Source organism: Gadus morhua, chromosome 6, assembly GCF_902167405.1.
Source record: "Gadus morhua chromosome 6, gadMor3.0, whole genome shotgun sequence".
In the NCBI taxonomy this organism is placed as follows: domain Eukaryota; kingdom Metazoa; phylum Chordata; class Actinopteri; order Gadiformes; family Gadidae; genus Gadus; species Gadus morhua.
In genome coordinates this window covers 27,085,092-27,100,091 of record NC_044053.1, presented here as the reverse complement: position 1 = coordinate 27,100,091, position 15,000 = coordinate 27,085,092, and the positions used below count along the sequence as shown (strand labels likewise).

Below are 15,000 nucleotides of genomic sequence, written 5' to 3'. Positions count from 1 at the left end.
ACACAGCCGGGTGTTTCTATGTAGACAGTATGATGAGTGCATCACACGTTCATCCCCCGACCACTGGACTACCTTGCAGCTGAGGAATGGAATGTGTTGCTGGACTGGACAAAGGGTTTTCTATGTATATATGACAATGACAATCAAGAAGTGACTCTGAAAAGAAAGTCATCGTTGGGGTGAAAAGTAGTGTAAACCGGACTGCTCTGTACTCAATGAAACATAGGCGGAATGGTCCGGATGGTGGTGGTCACACAACTCCATCATTGTCGGCGTAGTTTCAACTCAGTATCCACCTCTGACTGCCTTTCAGGATACGTTACTCACTCACATGAATGTTCGCCTTCTTTACGTAAACCGGCCACTCATTTAACCATGTTACTGTAAACACCTATTGTTTTTCTATGGAGGACCGTCTATGTAACAGTACAACTTGCCCCATGTAAACCAACACTGAGGGCAAAGTTTATTGCAAATTTTACTTCAAATAAAACACTATTGAATTAATGTGGGCGTGTTTATGTTTTGATTTGAATGTTGAGCTCTAGGAAGCTAAATACTGAGTGTACTGCTGACCCATTCTGTTTGCAACATGTCGTGTGTGTGTGTGTGTGTGTGTGTGTGTGTGTGTGTGTGTGTGTGTGTGTGTGTGTGTGTGTGTTAGGGCTGAGTAAAAATATCTATTCATCAATGCACTGTAATTTATTTGTTCTCGATTCAATTTTGAATCAGAAATTGTTTGAAATAGATTATTTCCATTTAAAAAAACTAAAATACAAAAAAAGAAGCATACTCAGTCATTGTAATCTAGAACCGAGTATGCCTAAATTTACATGCACTTTTACATTTGTCCATGTTATGATCATTACTTTTATGCCGCAAATTTAGCTCAGGAACAATACTATACAATGTTGTATTCAAATACTATACAATGTTGTATTCCCTTTTTGCTAATTAAAGCACAATGAAATGGTTTATTCATTTTGAAATGGTTAATTCTAAATAATATTTAGGTATTTTTGTCATCTGTACGTATTCGATATCGAAGCAATTGGATCAATATCAAATCGAAATCTAATCGAATCAAGACCTATAGAATCAGAATTGAATTGTGAGGTACCTGGCAATACCCAGCCCGTGTGTGTTTGTGTGTTTGTGTGTGTCCTGAAAAAGAACAAGGCTAATCCACACCAACATCAATGAAAACACTCCCAAACCCAGAATACAAAAATGTTACTTTAATTGGTTCAGTTTGGTGATGTCAATGGGAAAGCTGTGACATCAGCAGTTAAATGACGTCCCTCATGTCCAGAGAAGAGCCATGCAGATCAGAGTGGGCCACTGTCACCTTTCTGTCGCCATGGTGACCGTCTCTAGGCAACGCAGCACAGCAGCACTGGCACAGCTACTGTCTACCAGCTGAAGGAGTGACTGAAGGAAGACGCACAGACATCACAATGATTTATCAGATCATATGCTTTACCCAGTCACTTCCCAACTAGAGCCCACACACACAAGGCAGTTAAAATGTGAGCATAGACTGTAAGGCTTTATGGTTCGATTTTACATTGTGTGTGTGTGTGTCTGTGTGTGTGTGATTATGTCCCCTACCTTGACCCTGCCATGTGAACAGTGGTTCAGTAGAGTCAAACAACGAGCCGTCTGATTGTTTAGCTTCTCCTTGACGGATGCAGAAAGGAGGCTTTCAGATGACAAGTCGACCAGCAGCCGCAACAAACACTGCAGGAACACGCCCACACGGCGCTGGTCTATCCTGGAGTGACAGACAGAGGAGGAGGGAGATTAAAGAGAGACTATGTTCACATAGTCATGCTTTGTTGGAGCAAGTTTTTCAAAACAAGGAGGTTCTCAGTATAAAAACAAAGCTCTACTTGAAGCAAGTCTCCCAAAAAGCAAGTGCTTCCTCTGGCTCCTGGCTCTCTCAAGACGTCTGAATACAATCAAATTACACCTGCTCCACAGTCTCGCAACATCTGCTGCGTCAACAGCCCCAGCCCCGGAAAAGAGGTTATAAAACTGGGAGTGAGTGAAGTGTAGTGTAGTGTAGTGTAGTGTAGTGTAGTGTAGTGTAGTGTAGTGTAGTACCGGGGCCAGGCCACAGGGAGCAGTGTCTCCAGGGCCTCCAGGGCGCTGCTCCTGCTGCTCTCCTGCGGGGGGTCGCTCACCTCCAGGTAACTCAGCAGCACGCGCTCCAGCCGCTTCAGGTGTCTGCACGCACACACCCTCATTCTGCACTCACAAACACACATACAGTTACACTAGTTACACTAATTATTATTTTCATAGTCGATCCATCTGATAATTGTTCCGAATTAATTCATTGATCATGCATGACATAAATTATAGAAAATCACAGGTTAACATGATGCAATGTGAAGTGTAATCAGAATATGCAGTTTAAATGGGTGCACATACGACAGACATCAGGACAGACTATAGACAGACAGACATCAGAACAGACCACTGACAGACACAGACATCAGGACAGACCATAGACAGAGAGACATCAGGACAGACCATAGACGGACGGACTTCAGGACAGACCGTCTGTCTGTCCTGAAGACATCAGACAGACAGACATCCGGACAGACCATGGACAGACAGACAGGTATCAGGACAGACCATAAACCGACCTGTGGATGTACTGTGGCAGCGCGGCGGCGAAGATGCGGCGCAGCGCCACCTTGTGCTCCATCTCCATGTTGGTGAGGAGCAGACGCACCACGTCGTCGTGGCGACAGGGCTTCCTGGGGACCTCCTGGGGGCCCGAGATAGAGGGAGGCTTCTCCAGGACGAGCAGCAGGTCCAAGAAGCAGGCCAGGACCAGCTGGGAGTAGGAGTGTGTGTTTACATCGCCACCTGGTGTGTGTGTGTGTGTGTGTGTGTGTGTGTGTGTGTGTGTGTGTGTGTGTGTGTGTGTGTGTGTCCGTGCGTACCTGTATCTGCGGGCCGTTGGTGGTGTACAGGTGTTTGTAGAGAGCCTGGTAGACCACCTCTGCTCTGTTGTATTGACGTAGCTCTGCTGCAGACTGCAGCAGACAAACACAAGTTGAAGGTCAATCATTTATCATGTAGCGGCCAGCATTCACCAGTAAAAGCCAAGTAACTGTAACTTTGTTTCTTCTAATTGCACTTTGTTATTTCTAATACTTTCCTGTATGATAAATAAAAAGAAAAAAAGACTTGCAAACACTGACTTATATAGATCACTGTCTGTGCTCAGTCTGCTGTCTATATGATTGTCCTACTGATGTCTGACGTGCCATGTCCCTGTTATGTGTTGTATGTAAATGTGACGTGTGATGTGCCTTGTCCCTGTTACATGTTATATGTGCTGCAGAACAGGAACCTGCTGGAAATCAGCTATTTTACTGAGACAGGCCCGTTTAAATTGTAACTTTGTTACTTTAATGTTTTCCTGTATAATAAATAAAAAGTGAAGATGTATCTTAACCAATCCCAGACGGGGAATTCAGGATGGCTCAACGAGACATTAAATATATTGCAGCATGCGTCATGTGTGTGTGTACCGTCTGTAGAACTATATGATGGAGACAACGGATTCCAAGAATGCAGTTCTCTGGCCTGTAGTGGTCCGACAGGAGGAGGGAGGGGGAGACGACACGGGGGAGGTGGTGGGAGAGAAAGGGGCGGCTCATCTGGTGACCAGAGACAAAACAGAAAAACACTTCAGCTAGCGTTACTAGCACGCGCACACACACACACACACACACACACACACACACACACACACACACACACACACACACACACACACACACACGCAACTATCCGTAACCCCATCAACTAATTACCACTGTCAACACACTCAACTACCCATAACACACTTGTCATGATCACATTAACTCCCACTTCGTTGTGTTGCCTAGTCTGAGTTTAAATAGTTAACTTGTTAACTTGGTTGTTAATTGGTTCTTACCATGCCATAATGCAATGTTTTACGGGGTCCGACTAACCTGAAGTAGAGCCCAGGAGAAGACCACTTTCACTGCTGCACACTGAGGCAACAGGTCCCTGGACACATAAACACACACACGCACACACACTCTCTTATTTTAGTGGTAGCTTTATTAATGCAACCGCCAAGACAGACCTATTCTGATATTCCATAATGTAATAGTGATCACCTTTAACTTTACATCGGCACGTGTGATATGCAACAGTTTTTATTGTCTTTATATTATTTTGAAGTGTGTGTTGCAATGAAAGCAGGGAGTGTGGACGAATCCAGACATTTATGCGAAATGCTGACCAACGGAAAATACATCCCAAAACACAAAGGGAGGAAGACTGGATGTAAAAACGTCTGTCAGTGTTTAGAGGGGGAGGCACTCACTTTGTCAGGTTAGGCTGCAGGACATCCAGGAGCCCCCCGAACACAGCCCGGCCTCTCCCCCCTCCTGCAGACTCCTCCTCGTCCCCCATGAGGAAGTGAGGGATGTCCCTGAACCCCCCCGCCGCCACCAGGCTGCTCAGCAGGTGCCCGGCAGACTCCCTTGAGCGGGCGTCCGTCCATGGCTGTTCCTGGATCAACACACACACACACACACACACACACACACACACACACACACACACACACACACACACACACACACACACACACACACGTCAATGATGAAGATATCCATCGGCTGTGCCCCACTATACGTCCATATTGACAAACAGTGTGTATACAGTCATATAAACACGGCGTTGCAGCTCTGCAACATTCTGCCTACCTGCAAGTGGGTCACAGCAAACACACAACACAGTGGGGCCACAGCTGCTAAGAGGAGGGCCCCGGCCCCTCGACCGATGGGTGGGGCCTCATCCTGGGTTGCCTCCCTCCCGTCCTGCCCCCCCGCCTCTCCCCCGGCCAGCCCCAGGCACCCCAGCAGGCTGCAGAGGGCCGAGCAGACCAGCACGGCCCCGGCTGGGACGTCCCGGTAGAGGCTGTCGGGCAGGCCGCTGTCGGCCTCGCACGCGGGCAGAGCGGCACAGCGGGTGAGAGACCGGACTACGCCCACGTAGGCCTCCGCCAGCGCCGCCCACCGGGCACACGCAGGCGCGTCATTGGTCTGATCGCTGTCATCAGGGGACGTCAGCCAATGGGGGTCAGCGATCTTGAATAACTGTTCCGCCTGGCCAATGGCAGATGCTTTCTCCGAGTCACAGTCGTCTCGTTGAGCGACTCCACTCAGATTGTCCTGCAGCTGGCGGAGCACCTCTGTGATTGGTGGAAAGGGCTGACTGTCGTCAGGGAGATGGAAGGGGCGGGCTGACGAGGATGAGACGCGCAGGCGACAGAGAAGCGATGACAGGTCCATGCTGAAATACACACACACAGACATAGCCCAGATCATATGTATGGTTGCACAAACTCACAAAACAAACGCATACGAGTTACAAACTACAAAGCAGAAAAACCATATTCCTACAATCCCACACACACACACACACACACACACACACACACACACACACACGCACACACTGGATGGGAAGCAGTCAGACATTTATCATAATAAAGATAAAGAGTATAGTTATTATATATATATATATATATATATATATATATATATATATATATATATATATATATATATATATACATATATATGGCAGAATGTTGCAGAGCTGCGACGCTGTGTTTATATGACTGTATACACACTGTTTGTATATATTACTTTTCTTCAGCATTCAGCTACAATCCGGTAACTATGTTTTCATCAGTACACTGGAAAAATCTCACAATAATAAGGACATTCATGAAGACATCTCGGCGGTCTGATTCAATAGTGTTCTTCAAGGCTGCTCGTTACGGAAGAAAAAAACAATTACAGTTTAATTACCTATTATCTTTTTACTTTCAATACAAATGTCGGCGTCATTTGTAGTGATAATTGTTAGGATGAAAAGACTCGCTCTACGCAGTTCATGGTGCTGCGCAACGCAGAGTTGAGTGCAGCGTCGGTCACATTACGGAGGCGTACGACGTTCGTCTCCATATGTGCCCCGTGAAATGTCCAAGTTAAAGGTTCCTACTCAGGTTCTTTAAATATGCAAATATGCCCATTAGTCTATTGATAAATGTATTGTTGTGATTTCCTAAGATTTTCCCAATGAAGAAAAAATATATATTTGGAAAGAGATGGCTAAACTCACCCATTGCCCCACCTATTGGAGCTGTATTTCTTCTTATTCTGTATTAATCAATGACATACAAATTGTTTATTTAATGATGTGGATTGTTTTCTGAAACACTAGTGTTTCACTGCCTGACAACATATTCTAGACAGGAAATTAAAGAGCAGATGCTGCAGCATGCACACACTCAGACACAATTATGCACACACTGTCAAACACTTAACACTCATACACACTAAAACATATAGACACAGACCAATGCAAACAGACAAACACACGCATGCTCACACAGTAGTACACGCTACTTCATCTATCTGAGCTGTTTTATTGGTTAACAGCTGTGACGTCACCGCGAAGAGTGAAACGGTGAATGAAACACTGAATAAACAGGTTTAATAAACACTTTAACACACAGGAAGGACTGCAGCGATAATTGCGTACATCATCATAAAGCGTTATCTTAAAGTTGATAAACAGACAATAGGTCATACACTTTAATGCAAGTTTTTTTTATGATCTAATAATGCCGACAGACTAGTAATACATGTGGGTTGATGATGTGAAGGTTATATTGGTTTTGATCCCTAACTCTCCACCTCAAGCTGGTGTGTAGTGAGCGTTCTGGCACCGATTGGCTGCCGTGCATCACCCAAGTGGGTGCTACATATTGGTGGTGGTTAGTGAGGTCCCCCCTTCACTTTAGGCGTCTTTGAGTGTTATTAATTATTATTATTCTTCATGTTTAACCTCTGTTTTCCTTTTATTCCTAGTCTGTTTTACATAGTTTTGAATGATGACTATATGCTCTGTAAGGTGACCTTGGGTGTCTTGAAAGGCGCCTCTAAATTAAATGTATTATTATTATTATTATTATTATTATGAATGAAGTGGTCCTGTTTTTACTCCGGGTGGGCAATTGCTAGTTCTGAGTATGAATGACACAGGGTCTTGGTGTGGACACCATAAGGAGAGGAACAGGTAAATAATAAGTAGTGACAGGGTAATAATGCAAAGAAATCTACTGATACATACAACATCATCAATTTATTGAGACATGACAATATAACATAGATAATGCAAGAGAGTGAGACAGTAACGTGTGTGTGTGTGTGTGTGTGTGTGTGTGTGTGTGTGTGTGTGTGTGTGTGTGTGTGTGTGTGTGTGTGTGTGTGTGTGTGTGTGTGTGTGTTTGTGTGTGCGTGTGTGTGTTTGTGTGTTCACTCTTCTTCATCCCTCATTGGAAGATTTGGACTCCCCTCTGTACTGTAACACACTCTGTCCATCGGACACTCCTGCTGCATTATACCCTGGAACACACACACACAAAAACAAACAAACACACACAAACACACACAAACACACACGCACACACACACACACACACAAAAACACACACACAAACAGTTCAAACATTTGGTCTTCGACACATTGCCCGACCCCATGAATAGCCTGTTATCCTCTCATTTGTTGAATTTTGGTCAACCTGTGTTCCTTATCAGTTTAGTTCCCTAGTTCGGCCCCTCTTGGTCAGTTATGGTTGTTTCTGCGTTGCTAATCTTCCCCATTATAAACCTGGTGCCTGCTCCTGAGGGGGGTTTCCCCGTGTGATTGGCTGCACCATTTGCTTGAAGACCTGACACTTGATGCAACCAATCACAGTCCAGTTGGATGTTGATATCTGGAACCGGTTAAAGCTGCCTCAGCTCTAGCAAAGCTGACCTCTGAGACAAGGATAATATCTCCCGCCAAAAACATTGTGCCCTACAAGACTGCTATCCCGGACCGATGTGCCAATTCCCGGTTATATGAAAGCAGAAGTACATTTCTGAAGTACGTAGCATGGTTGAAATGTATCTTGAATTTCACATTTTAAGGATTGTATCGGTATTTGTATCGCCCTTGAAGGAAATTAGCATCTTTGGTGAAGTCTAGCATGTGAACAGTAATGTTATCAATGTACACACACACACACACACACACACACACACACACACACACACACACACACACACACATACAAGCGCACACACACACACACACACACACACACACATACACACACACACACACACACACACACACACACACACACACACACACACACACAAACACACACTCAGGTCTTCTCACCAGTTTCTCCTCTCTGATAGCGGGGTTGCGGAGCAGGCAGCACAGCGGTGCGTAGAGGATGTTGACCACGCCGATCACCACCATCAGGGCAGGAAAACCTATTGCCTGTACCACAGCGCCGGCTGTGGAGGGGCCTGGGATGGCATAGTCGTCTTGTTAGTGTGTGTGTGTTGGGGGGGGGGTATGTTGTCAGGCCAGGTTCAATAAGTCCCTTTGTGCCCTATATAGTGCTTAGGACATTTCTATAATGAGGTCTGAGATAGAAATGTAGAAATCCTAATGTACGCACTTATTGTATGTCGTACTTAAAACATAGCATTGTGTAGCATCTTACCCTAGCTATCTTTGTTGCATACGGGGAATGGGTTAACCTAGCGATAATTAGTGCTTGGCACTTGGTTCCATGAACATCCTTACTGTATCGACAGCGATATATATTGTTCCACCTGCTACTGACAAATGTTTATGCCTGCCAAATGCCCCTGTTGTTAATGTAAAACTAAATCTAATTTCGTATGTACACTAATTACTTTCCACAATGCACCACAAAATAAGCGTACAACTGATTTTTTTTATTCACTTTATCCCATTCATCCAATGGAGGTGATCTGCAGCATTTGGGTGAAACAGTCCCTTGAACTGGGTTCTGTGTGCATGTTTATACCGCAAGTACACGGTGAGCCCTTTGTTCACTCTGGGGAGTGTGTGTGTGTGTGTGTGTGTGTGTGTGTGTGTGTGTGTGTGTGTGTGTGTGTGTGTGTGTGTGTGTGTGTGTGTGTGTGTGTGTGTGTGTGTGTGTGTGTGTGTGTGTGTGTGTGTATTACCGATGGCATAGCCCATACATAAGGCCACGTCAGCGATGGCGTAGACACTGCCATAAACCGATGCATGGCGAATGTCCACCAGGTATCCCATAATAGCCATCATAGAGGAATCTACCATGCCTACAATGCACACATACATACACACACTGTTTGTAAAAATACACACACTATGATATTATCTCTTCAGCAACAACAACACACACAGACAGAGAAACTCACCAATAGCAAAGCCCAAACCAGCATTTGGACCAATCAGACCGTAGATACTAGTGGCAAATGGAACCTGTGACATTGTCATCATCATCATCATCATCATCATCATCATCATCATCATCATCATCATCATCATCATCATCATCATCATCAAAAACAATAACGAAACCAACTACACAACGTACAAAGATAAGGGACAGACACACAGACGTATGCTAGATACTTACACATAGCAAACTGATACCAATGAAAAACATTCCCAGCATGGAGCAGAGCCACCTGTCAACACAACAGTCTTCTTTAACATTGCATCAAGGAAAGTCTACTGGGAGGGGGTCTTTCAATCCTAATCCGAAGCTACTGGTTCCATCACTTATAATATACATTTATATTAAAACATGTTAGAATCAGAAACAATGATATATTTTGTGCTGGAGATCAGGGTTTGAATCAGTTTTATAAGTTTTATACTTTTTTAAATGAGTTCATGTTATGTTGACTCAATTCATTTAATTGAATGTAAAATGCTTTTTAGGATAAGGAATGGTCACATTTTTGTTCACAGTTGAAATCATAAAGTTCAGGCCAAGGGGGCATTAGGGTATTTCCATTAGAGATGACTGGTTGTCTCACCTCCCCATCTTATTGGCTAAAACGCCAAACAGGTTGGTTCCTATCAGGTAAGAAATACTGGCTGGAAGAAAGGCCATGCCTAAACCAACACACGCACGTACACACACACGCACAAAACACACACACACACACACACACACACACACACACACACACACACACACACACACACGCAGGTCCTGTGAGTGAGGTTATATTCACAGGTGTTTCTGGCTGTTCCACAGCAGTATTATGGTATATTATCATGGTACATACCAAGCTGCCATTTAGAGGAGCACATGGTCTGCAACATCCAAATAGGAAGTGTGGGTTCGAGGATGGCCACGCCCATATTGGCAAAGCATAGCGAGCCTGAGAGAAACACATATTCAAACAAACAACCTCATGAGGAGCTGCCATGCTTCCTGTGGACACAATGGACCAGCCTATATGGTGCAATAGAAGGGGAGGTCCAGAGGATGAGGTCACCATGTTGATCAGCTCACCTGCACTGATGAGGATGTAAGGGTCCTTCAGCAGGGTTAGCAGTGGGGTTCCCTCCGCACTCTGAAATGGACACACGCACCGACACATGCACGCACACATATTTGCAATGCTCCATTTGAATTCCCAAATTACATTTATTTCCACTGGAACTCTAAATGTCTGAGATTGACAGACAGACAGACAGACAGACATACACACACACACACACACTCACACACACGCACACACACACGCACACACACACACACACACACACACACACACACACACACACACACACACACACACAGAGAAACACACACTTTGTATAAAGTTGCGAGAGTTAAACGTTTACTCACCCCAGGGCAGATCTTAGATGGTTGCAGAATACAAAGTTGTAAAGCTAAACACACAAACACACGAAGACGCACACATACACACAGGCATGCACACACACACACACACATACATACACACACACAGATACAACCTGTCAACAACTATTTGAGGCTTTAACACCCATCAACATCTAAATAAAACATTAAAGAAATAGTTATGAGGCGGTGATAGTGCATTGTTGTCGTAAGTAGTTTTTTACCTCCATCAAACAACGCCAGGAAGGCAAGGATGAGGAAGGGGGCGCTCTTCCCAACAAATTCATACATCACACTGCCGAATGGAGCTCCGACTGGAAAATACACACACACACACACACACACACACACACACACACACACACACAATAGACATTATGCTTTATTACAAAACACACCTTACGTGATATTTATATGTTCAATATTCACATCAAATATAGAATTATTGTATACAGTATACATTACATTACATTTATTAAGCTGTTGCTTTTGTCCAAATCGTGAGGGTTTGGTTATGTAATGAATAGACAACCAAAAACATCTCAAGAAACATGCAAGTCCATAAAAGTCCATCAAATAAGTCAACTGCTTTTTTTATCATTCATCATTGTTTTGTTCACATCAGTTACTAGTTGCACATTTTGTTCCACATGCAACGTTGATTGAGTGTGTCATTGTTGTGTGAAGTGTGTGTGTAATGTGTTTTAAGGTTAGCCTTACTGAGAACTCCCATGGCCAGTCCTCCCAGAGCAACTCCCATGGCAACGCCCCTCTCCTCATCATTTGTGTACACACTGGCAAGCATCCCTAAACCTACGCATCCACACACACACACATGCGAGGACACGCATACATACACCCACACACAAACACACACACATACACACACACACACACACACACACACACACACACACACACACACACACACACACACACACACACACACACATAAATACATTTTAACACACAATTATGATATTTTGCTGATTTTTATTGTAATGATTATGATAATGATGATAATAAGGGTGATGATGATGATGATGATGAGGATGATGATGATGATGATGATGGTGATGATGATTACCTGCCACAGAGGAAAAGGAGGAGCCGATTCCCTGAAGAGAACGAGCGAAGACCAACAGTGCATAGGAACCTGAGAAGGCAAACACTGACACAAACACACACACACACATGCACATGGTTAGACACTGAAGCGCCAACACAAAGACTTACACCAACAATACTGCCCTCAGTCACACACATTCACACGTAGCTTGACACAGCATACAGTTACATACTGGCTGAAACACAAACTACTACACAATGTTACACTGTACAGTTATGTACCAGTCAACATTGATGCACACGCACACCTTTATAATCACACACTGTTACATTGCTACACACTGACACACACAAGTGCATGCAGACAGATGTCACAAGCCATAGGGGGTGAAAAAAACACAGAGGAAGAAAGGAAGGGATGTAGGAGAGAGAGGAGAGATTGATGAAAAAAGGGATGATAGAGAGATTGAAGATAGAGAGGTAGGGAGAGATGGATGAAAAAAGGGTTGATGGAGAGAGAGATGGAAGAGAGAGAGAGGGAAAAGGTGGAGAAAGGGTAGTGAGAGTAAGATGGAGAAGACAGAGGTAGAGGCATAAGCAAGAGTTTTTAACTTACGAATTGTGGAGAGAAACATGATGATGAACCCAGCGAACATTGGGATATGATATCCAATCCTACATAAAGACAAGCACACACACACACACACACACACACACACACACACACACACACACACACACACACACACACACACACACACACACACACACACACAAAGACACATACACACACAAGACAAACTATATAGTTTCAGTCAATTCCATGGATTAGTGGTAGCATTAGAACATAGCCTGTCTTGTGTGTTTTGTGTGTGTGTTTGTGTGTGTGCTTCAGCAAGGGTGTGTGTGTTTATGTCATAAACACCACGTGTGATATATTATTTGAGGTCAATCTAGAGACAAACCTATGCGGGTCATGCATTCTTCTGCAGCCTGGTGTGCTACCTGTTAGTCAGCGGTCCGATGAAGGGGTTAACCAGGAGCTGGACCACAGCTTTAGAAGCAAACAGGAGACCCACGCGGACGTTCTCCTCCTCCAGGAACACACTGTCCTGCAGACAGGAGGCGGCCCGCTGTGGTGGAGGGGGAGGATATCAGAACAGGACTGTACGTCCTGCTGTGGGTCTGTTCGAGATGCTTTCCTTGTTCTCCATCATACCCCGCTGTTCCATCATCCACTCGTTGAAGCCGCTGGACCAGAAGCTAAATTGTCCGTAAATCATTCTATCTAACAGGAAGTGTTTTAGCAATCCTTCCACTATAATAGCATAGATTTACATATCCCGCCGTACAGCCACACAAAGTCTGAGGGTTTTAATTTGTCAGATCGCAGATCAGTCGACTTTAATGACACTGAAGCAGCTAAGCTATCCCGATGGCTCCTATATCCCACACGGCTCCTTTATGCAGCTCCTGCTGGGGCTTGAGGCTCGAGAGATCAAGCCTCAGCATGATCATTAGGAAACAGTTTGTAGACCTTAGAAGAGGGGAGAGGCTGAGAGTTGCGGGAGGGAGAAGGTATATTGTATAATGTTGTGTTTTTGTGGTTCTGTCCTGTGTCACCTACGGTTGTGTTGCTGTCAGACTGGTTTGTGTTTCCAGGAGCTGGTATGGACGGGAGGGGGGAGTCTTCCTCCAGGGACACCGCTGAGAACGATGCAGGCTCCAGGACCTGTGACGCCTGCTGGGATTGTGAACCCTGGAGAGGTGCACTGTGGCTGGGCTGGAGGAGCGGTGTGGGCTTGGTGATCTGAGGGGGTGAACCGGTATGGTCCAGGGCGTAGAGAAATGTGGGAATGATCGGCACTAGGGATGGAGAATTGATAATGAGAGAAAGAAACAAAAATCAATAGTCTGGTTCGATATTCAAACAAAGTGTGTTTTAAGATGCTTGTCCCTGTAAGGCCACTGAGGAGCGAATGGAGAGGCTCTTAGCCTGTGATCCTTTTAACCCAGTGTGCCGTCTGTCAGACTGACTTAGCAACAGCCTGAGAAAAGTAGACAGCAGCAAATGTCAGGCCACTGGAGGCAACTTTGTAGGCGGCATGCGTGTGTGTGTGTGTGTGTGTGTGTGTGTGTGTGTGTGTGTGTGTGTGTGTGTGTGTGTGTGTGTGTGTGTGTGTGTGTGTGTGTGTGTGTGTGTGTGTGTGTGTGTGTGTGTGTGCGCATATGTGTGTGTGTATGAGCTCACCCACTACAGTCAGCAACATGTTGTCCAGCAGCAGGGCCACACACACCACCACCAGGACCAGCCTAGGGGACTCCCGCCCCCCCTGGAGCCAGTAGGAAGGCTTCCACACACTCATGACTTCCGGACACACACACACACACACACACACACACACACACACACACACACACACACACACACACACACACACACACACACACACACACACACACACACACACACACACACACACACACAAACACAGACATAACCCCAAAAGCCCACCCACACACACGCACATACAAGTACCCACAGTCATAGACATTTCCAAAAAAGTATCATCAATATTACAATACAACAAAATGCAATTTTCCAAGACAAGAATATTGACATGAATGAATTGAACATTTATATTTATATACTAATATTAAATATATACATATATATGTATATATATATATATATATATTTATATATATATATATGTATATATATATTAGTGCTGTCAGTTAAACGCGTTATTAACGGCGTTAACGCAGACCAATTTTAACGGCGTTAATTTTTTTATCGCACGATTAACGAAAATTCTTATTTAAAAAAAATATATTGTTTTGTTTTTTGTTTTTTTTTCAAAACAAAGAAGCAGTAACCTGATTGCTATGTTCAAGGCAGTATGTTTGCATGTTTATCGTTTAATTGCACTATAGGCTTTTTTTTGTATCGTCCTGTTTTGATCAGTATAGGCCAATGTTGTTATCAATAAAAAAACATTTGCACATGGCAAGCCGATGCACTTCTCCATGTTGATAAGAGCATTAAAATTAGAACAATTAATGGGACAAAGAAATCAAGGGATATTTAGCATAGAAAAAAGATTTGCGATTAATCGTGA

General features: G+C 44.3%; 3 protein-coding genes across 8 annotated transcripts in view; 1 reads left to right on the top strand and 2 right to left on the bottom strand.

Moving 5' to 3' along the window:
- Positions 1–507, top strand: part of LOC115545623 (centriolin) — a 7,380-nt gene extending 6,873 nt beyond the window's left edge. For all 5 annotated transcript variants that reach the window (XM_030358955.1, XM_030358958.1, XM_030358957.1 and 2 more), the window contains exon 13: positions 1–507. This exon is cut by the window's left edge. The gene's annotated coding sequence lies outside the window, so the exon portion shown is untranslated.
- Positions 508–1,216: 709 nt separating this feature from the next.
- On the bottom strand, positions 1,217–6,016 carry tti2 (TELO2 interacting protein 2). 2 transcript variants are annotated; one of them, XM_030358953.1, is made up of 10 exons: positions 5,712–6,016; positions 4,764–5,352; positions 4,379–4,566; positions 3,999–4,056; positions 3,552–3,680; positions 2,958–3,050; positions 2,655–2,848; positions 2,107–2,250; positions 1,612–1,774; positions 1,217–1,431 (listed from the first exon to the last, which is right to left on the bottom strand). In XM_030358953.1, the coding sequence occupies exons 2-10, from the start codon at positions 5,349–5,351 to the stop codon at positions 1,345–1,347; spliced, it is 1,644 nt and encodes a 547-aa protein (XP_030214813.1). In that variant the 5' UTR covers position 5,352; positions 5,712–6,016; the 3' UTR covers positions 1,217–1,344. The 2 variants fall into 2 exon arrangements, with proteins under 2 accessions (XP_030214813.1, XP_030214811.1); XM_030358951.1 differs by having other exon boundaries at positions 5,877–6,016.
- Positions 6,017–7,318: 1,302 nt separating this feature from the next.
- slc18a1 (solute carrier family 18 member A1) overlaps positions 7,319–15,000 on the bottom strand; it is a 9,345-nt gene continuing 1,663 nt past the window's right edge. The window contains exons 2-17 of the mRNA XM_030359802.1: positions 14,130–14,246; positions 13,506–13,744; positions 12,884–13,011; positions 12,495–12,553; positions 11,898–11,981; positions 11,531–11,623; positions 11,035–11,124; positions 10,796–10,839; positions 10,457–10,517; positions 10,227–10,322; positions 9,972–10,050; positions 9,566–9,617; positions 9,345–9,408; positions 9,126–9,245; positions 8,302–8,435; positions 7,319–7,478 (exon numbers count right to left, since the gene is read on the bottom strand). Coding sequence (XP_030215662.1) covers positions 7,389–7,478; positions 8,302–8,435; positions 9,126–9,245; positions 9,345–9,408; positions 9,566–9,617; positions 9,972–10,050; positions 10,227–10,322; positions 10,457–10,517; positions 10,796–10,839; positions 11,035–11,124; positions 11,531–11,623; positions 11,898–11,981; positions 12,495–12,553; positions 12,884–13,011; positions 13,506–13,744; positions 14,130–14,244 — 1,548 coding nt within the window. The 5' untranslated portion in view covers positions 14,245–14,246 and the 3' untranslated portion in view covers positions 7,319–7,388. The remainder of the gene's footprint in view (positions 7,479–8,301; positions 8,436–9,125; positions 9,246–9,344; positions 9,409–9,565; positions 9,618–9,971; positions 10,051–10,226; positions 10,323–10,456; positions 10,518–10,795; positions 10,840–11,034; positions 11,125–11,530; positions 11,624–11,897; positions 11,982–12,494; positions 12,554–12,883; positions 13,012–13,505; positions 13,745–14,129; positions 14,247–15,000) is intronic.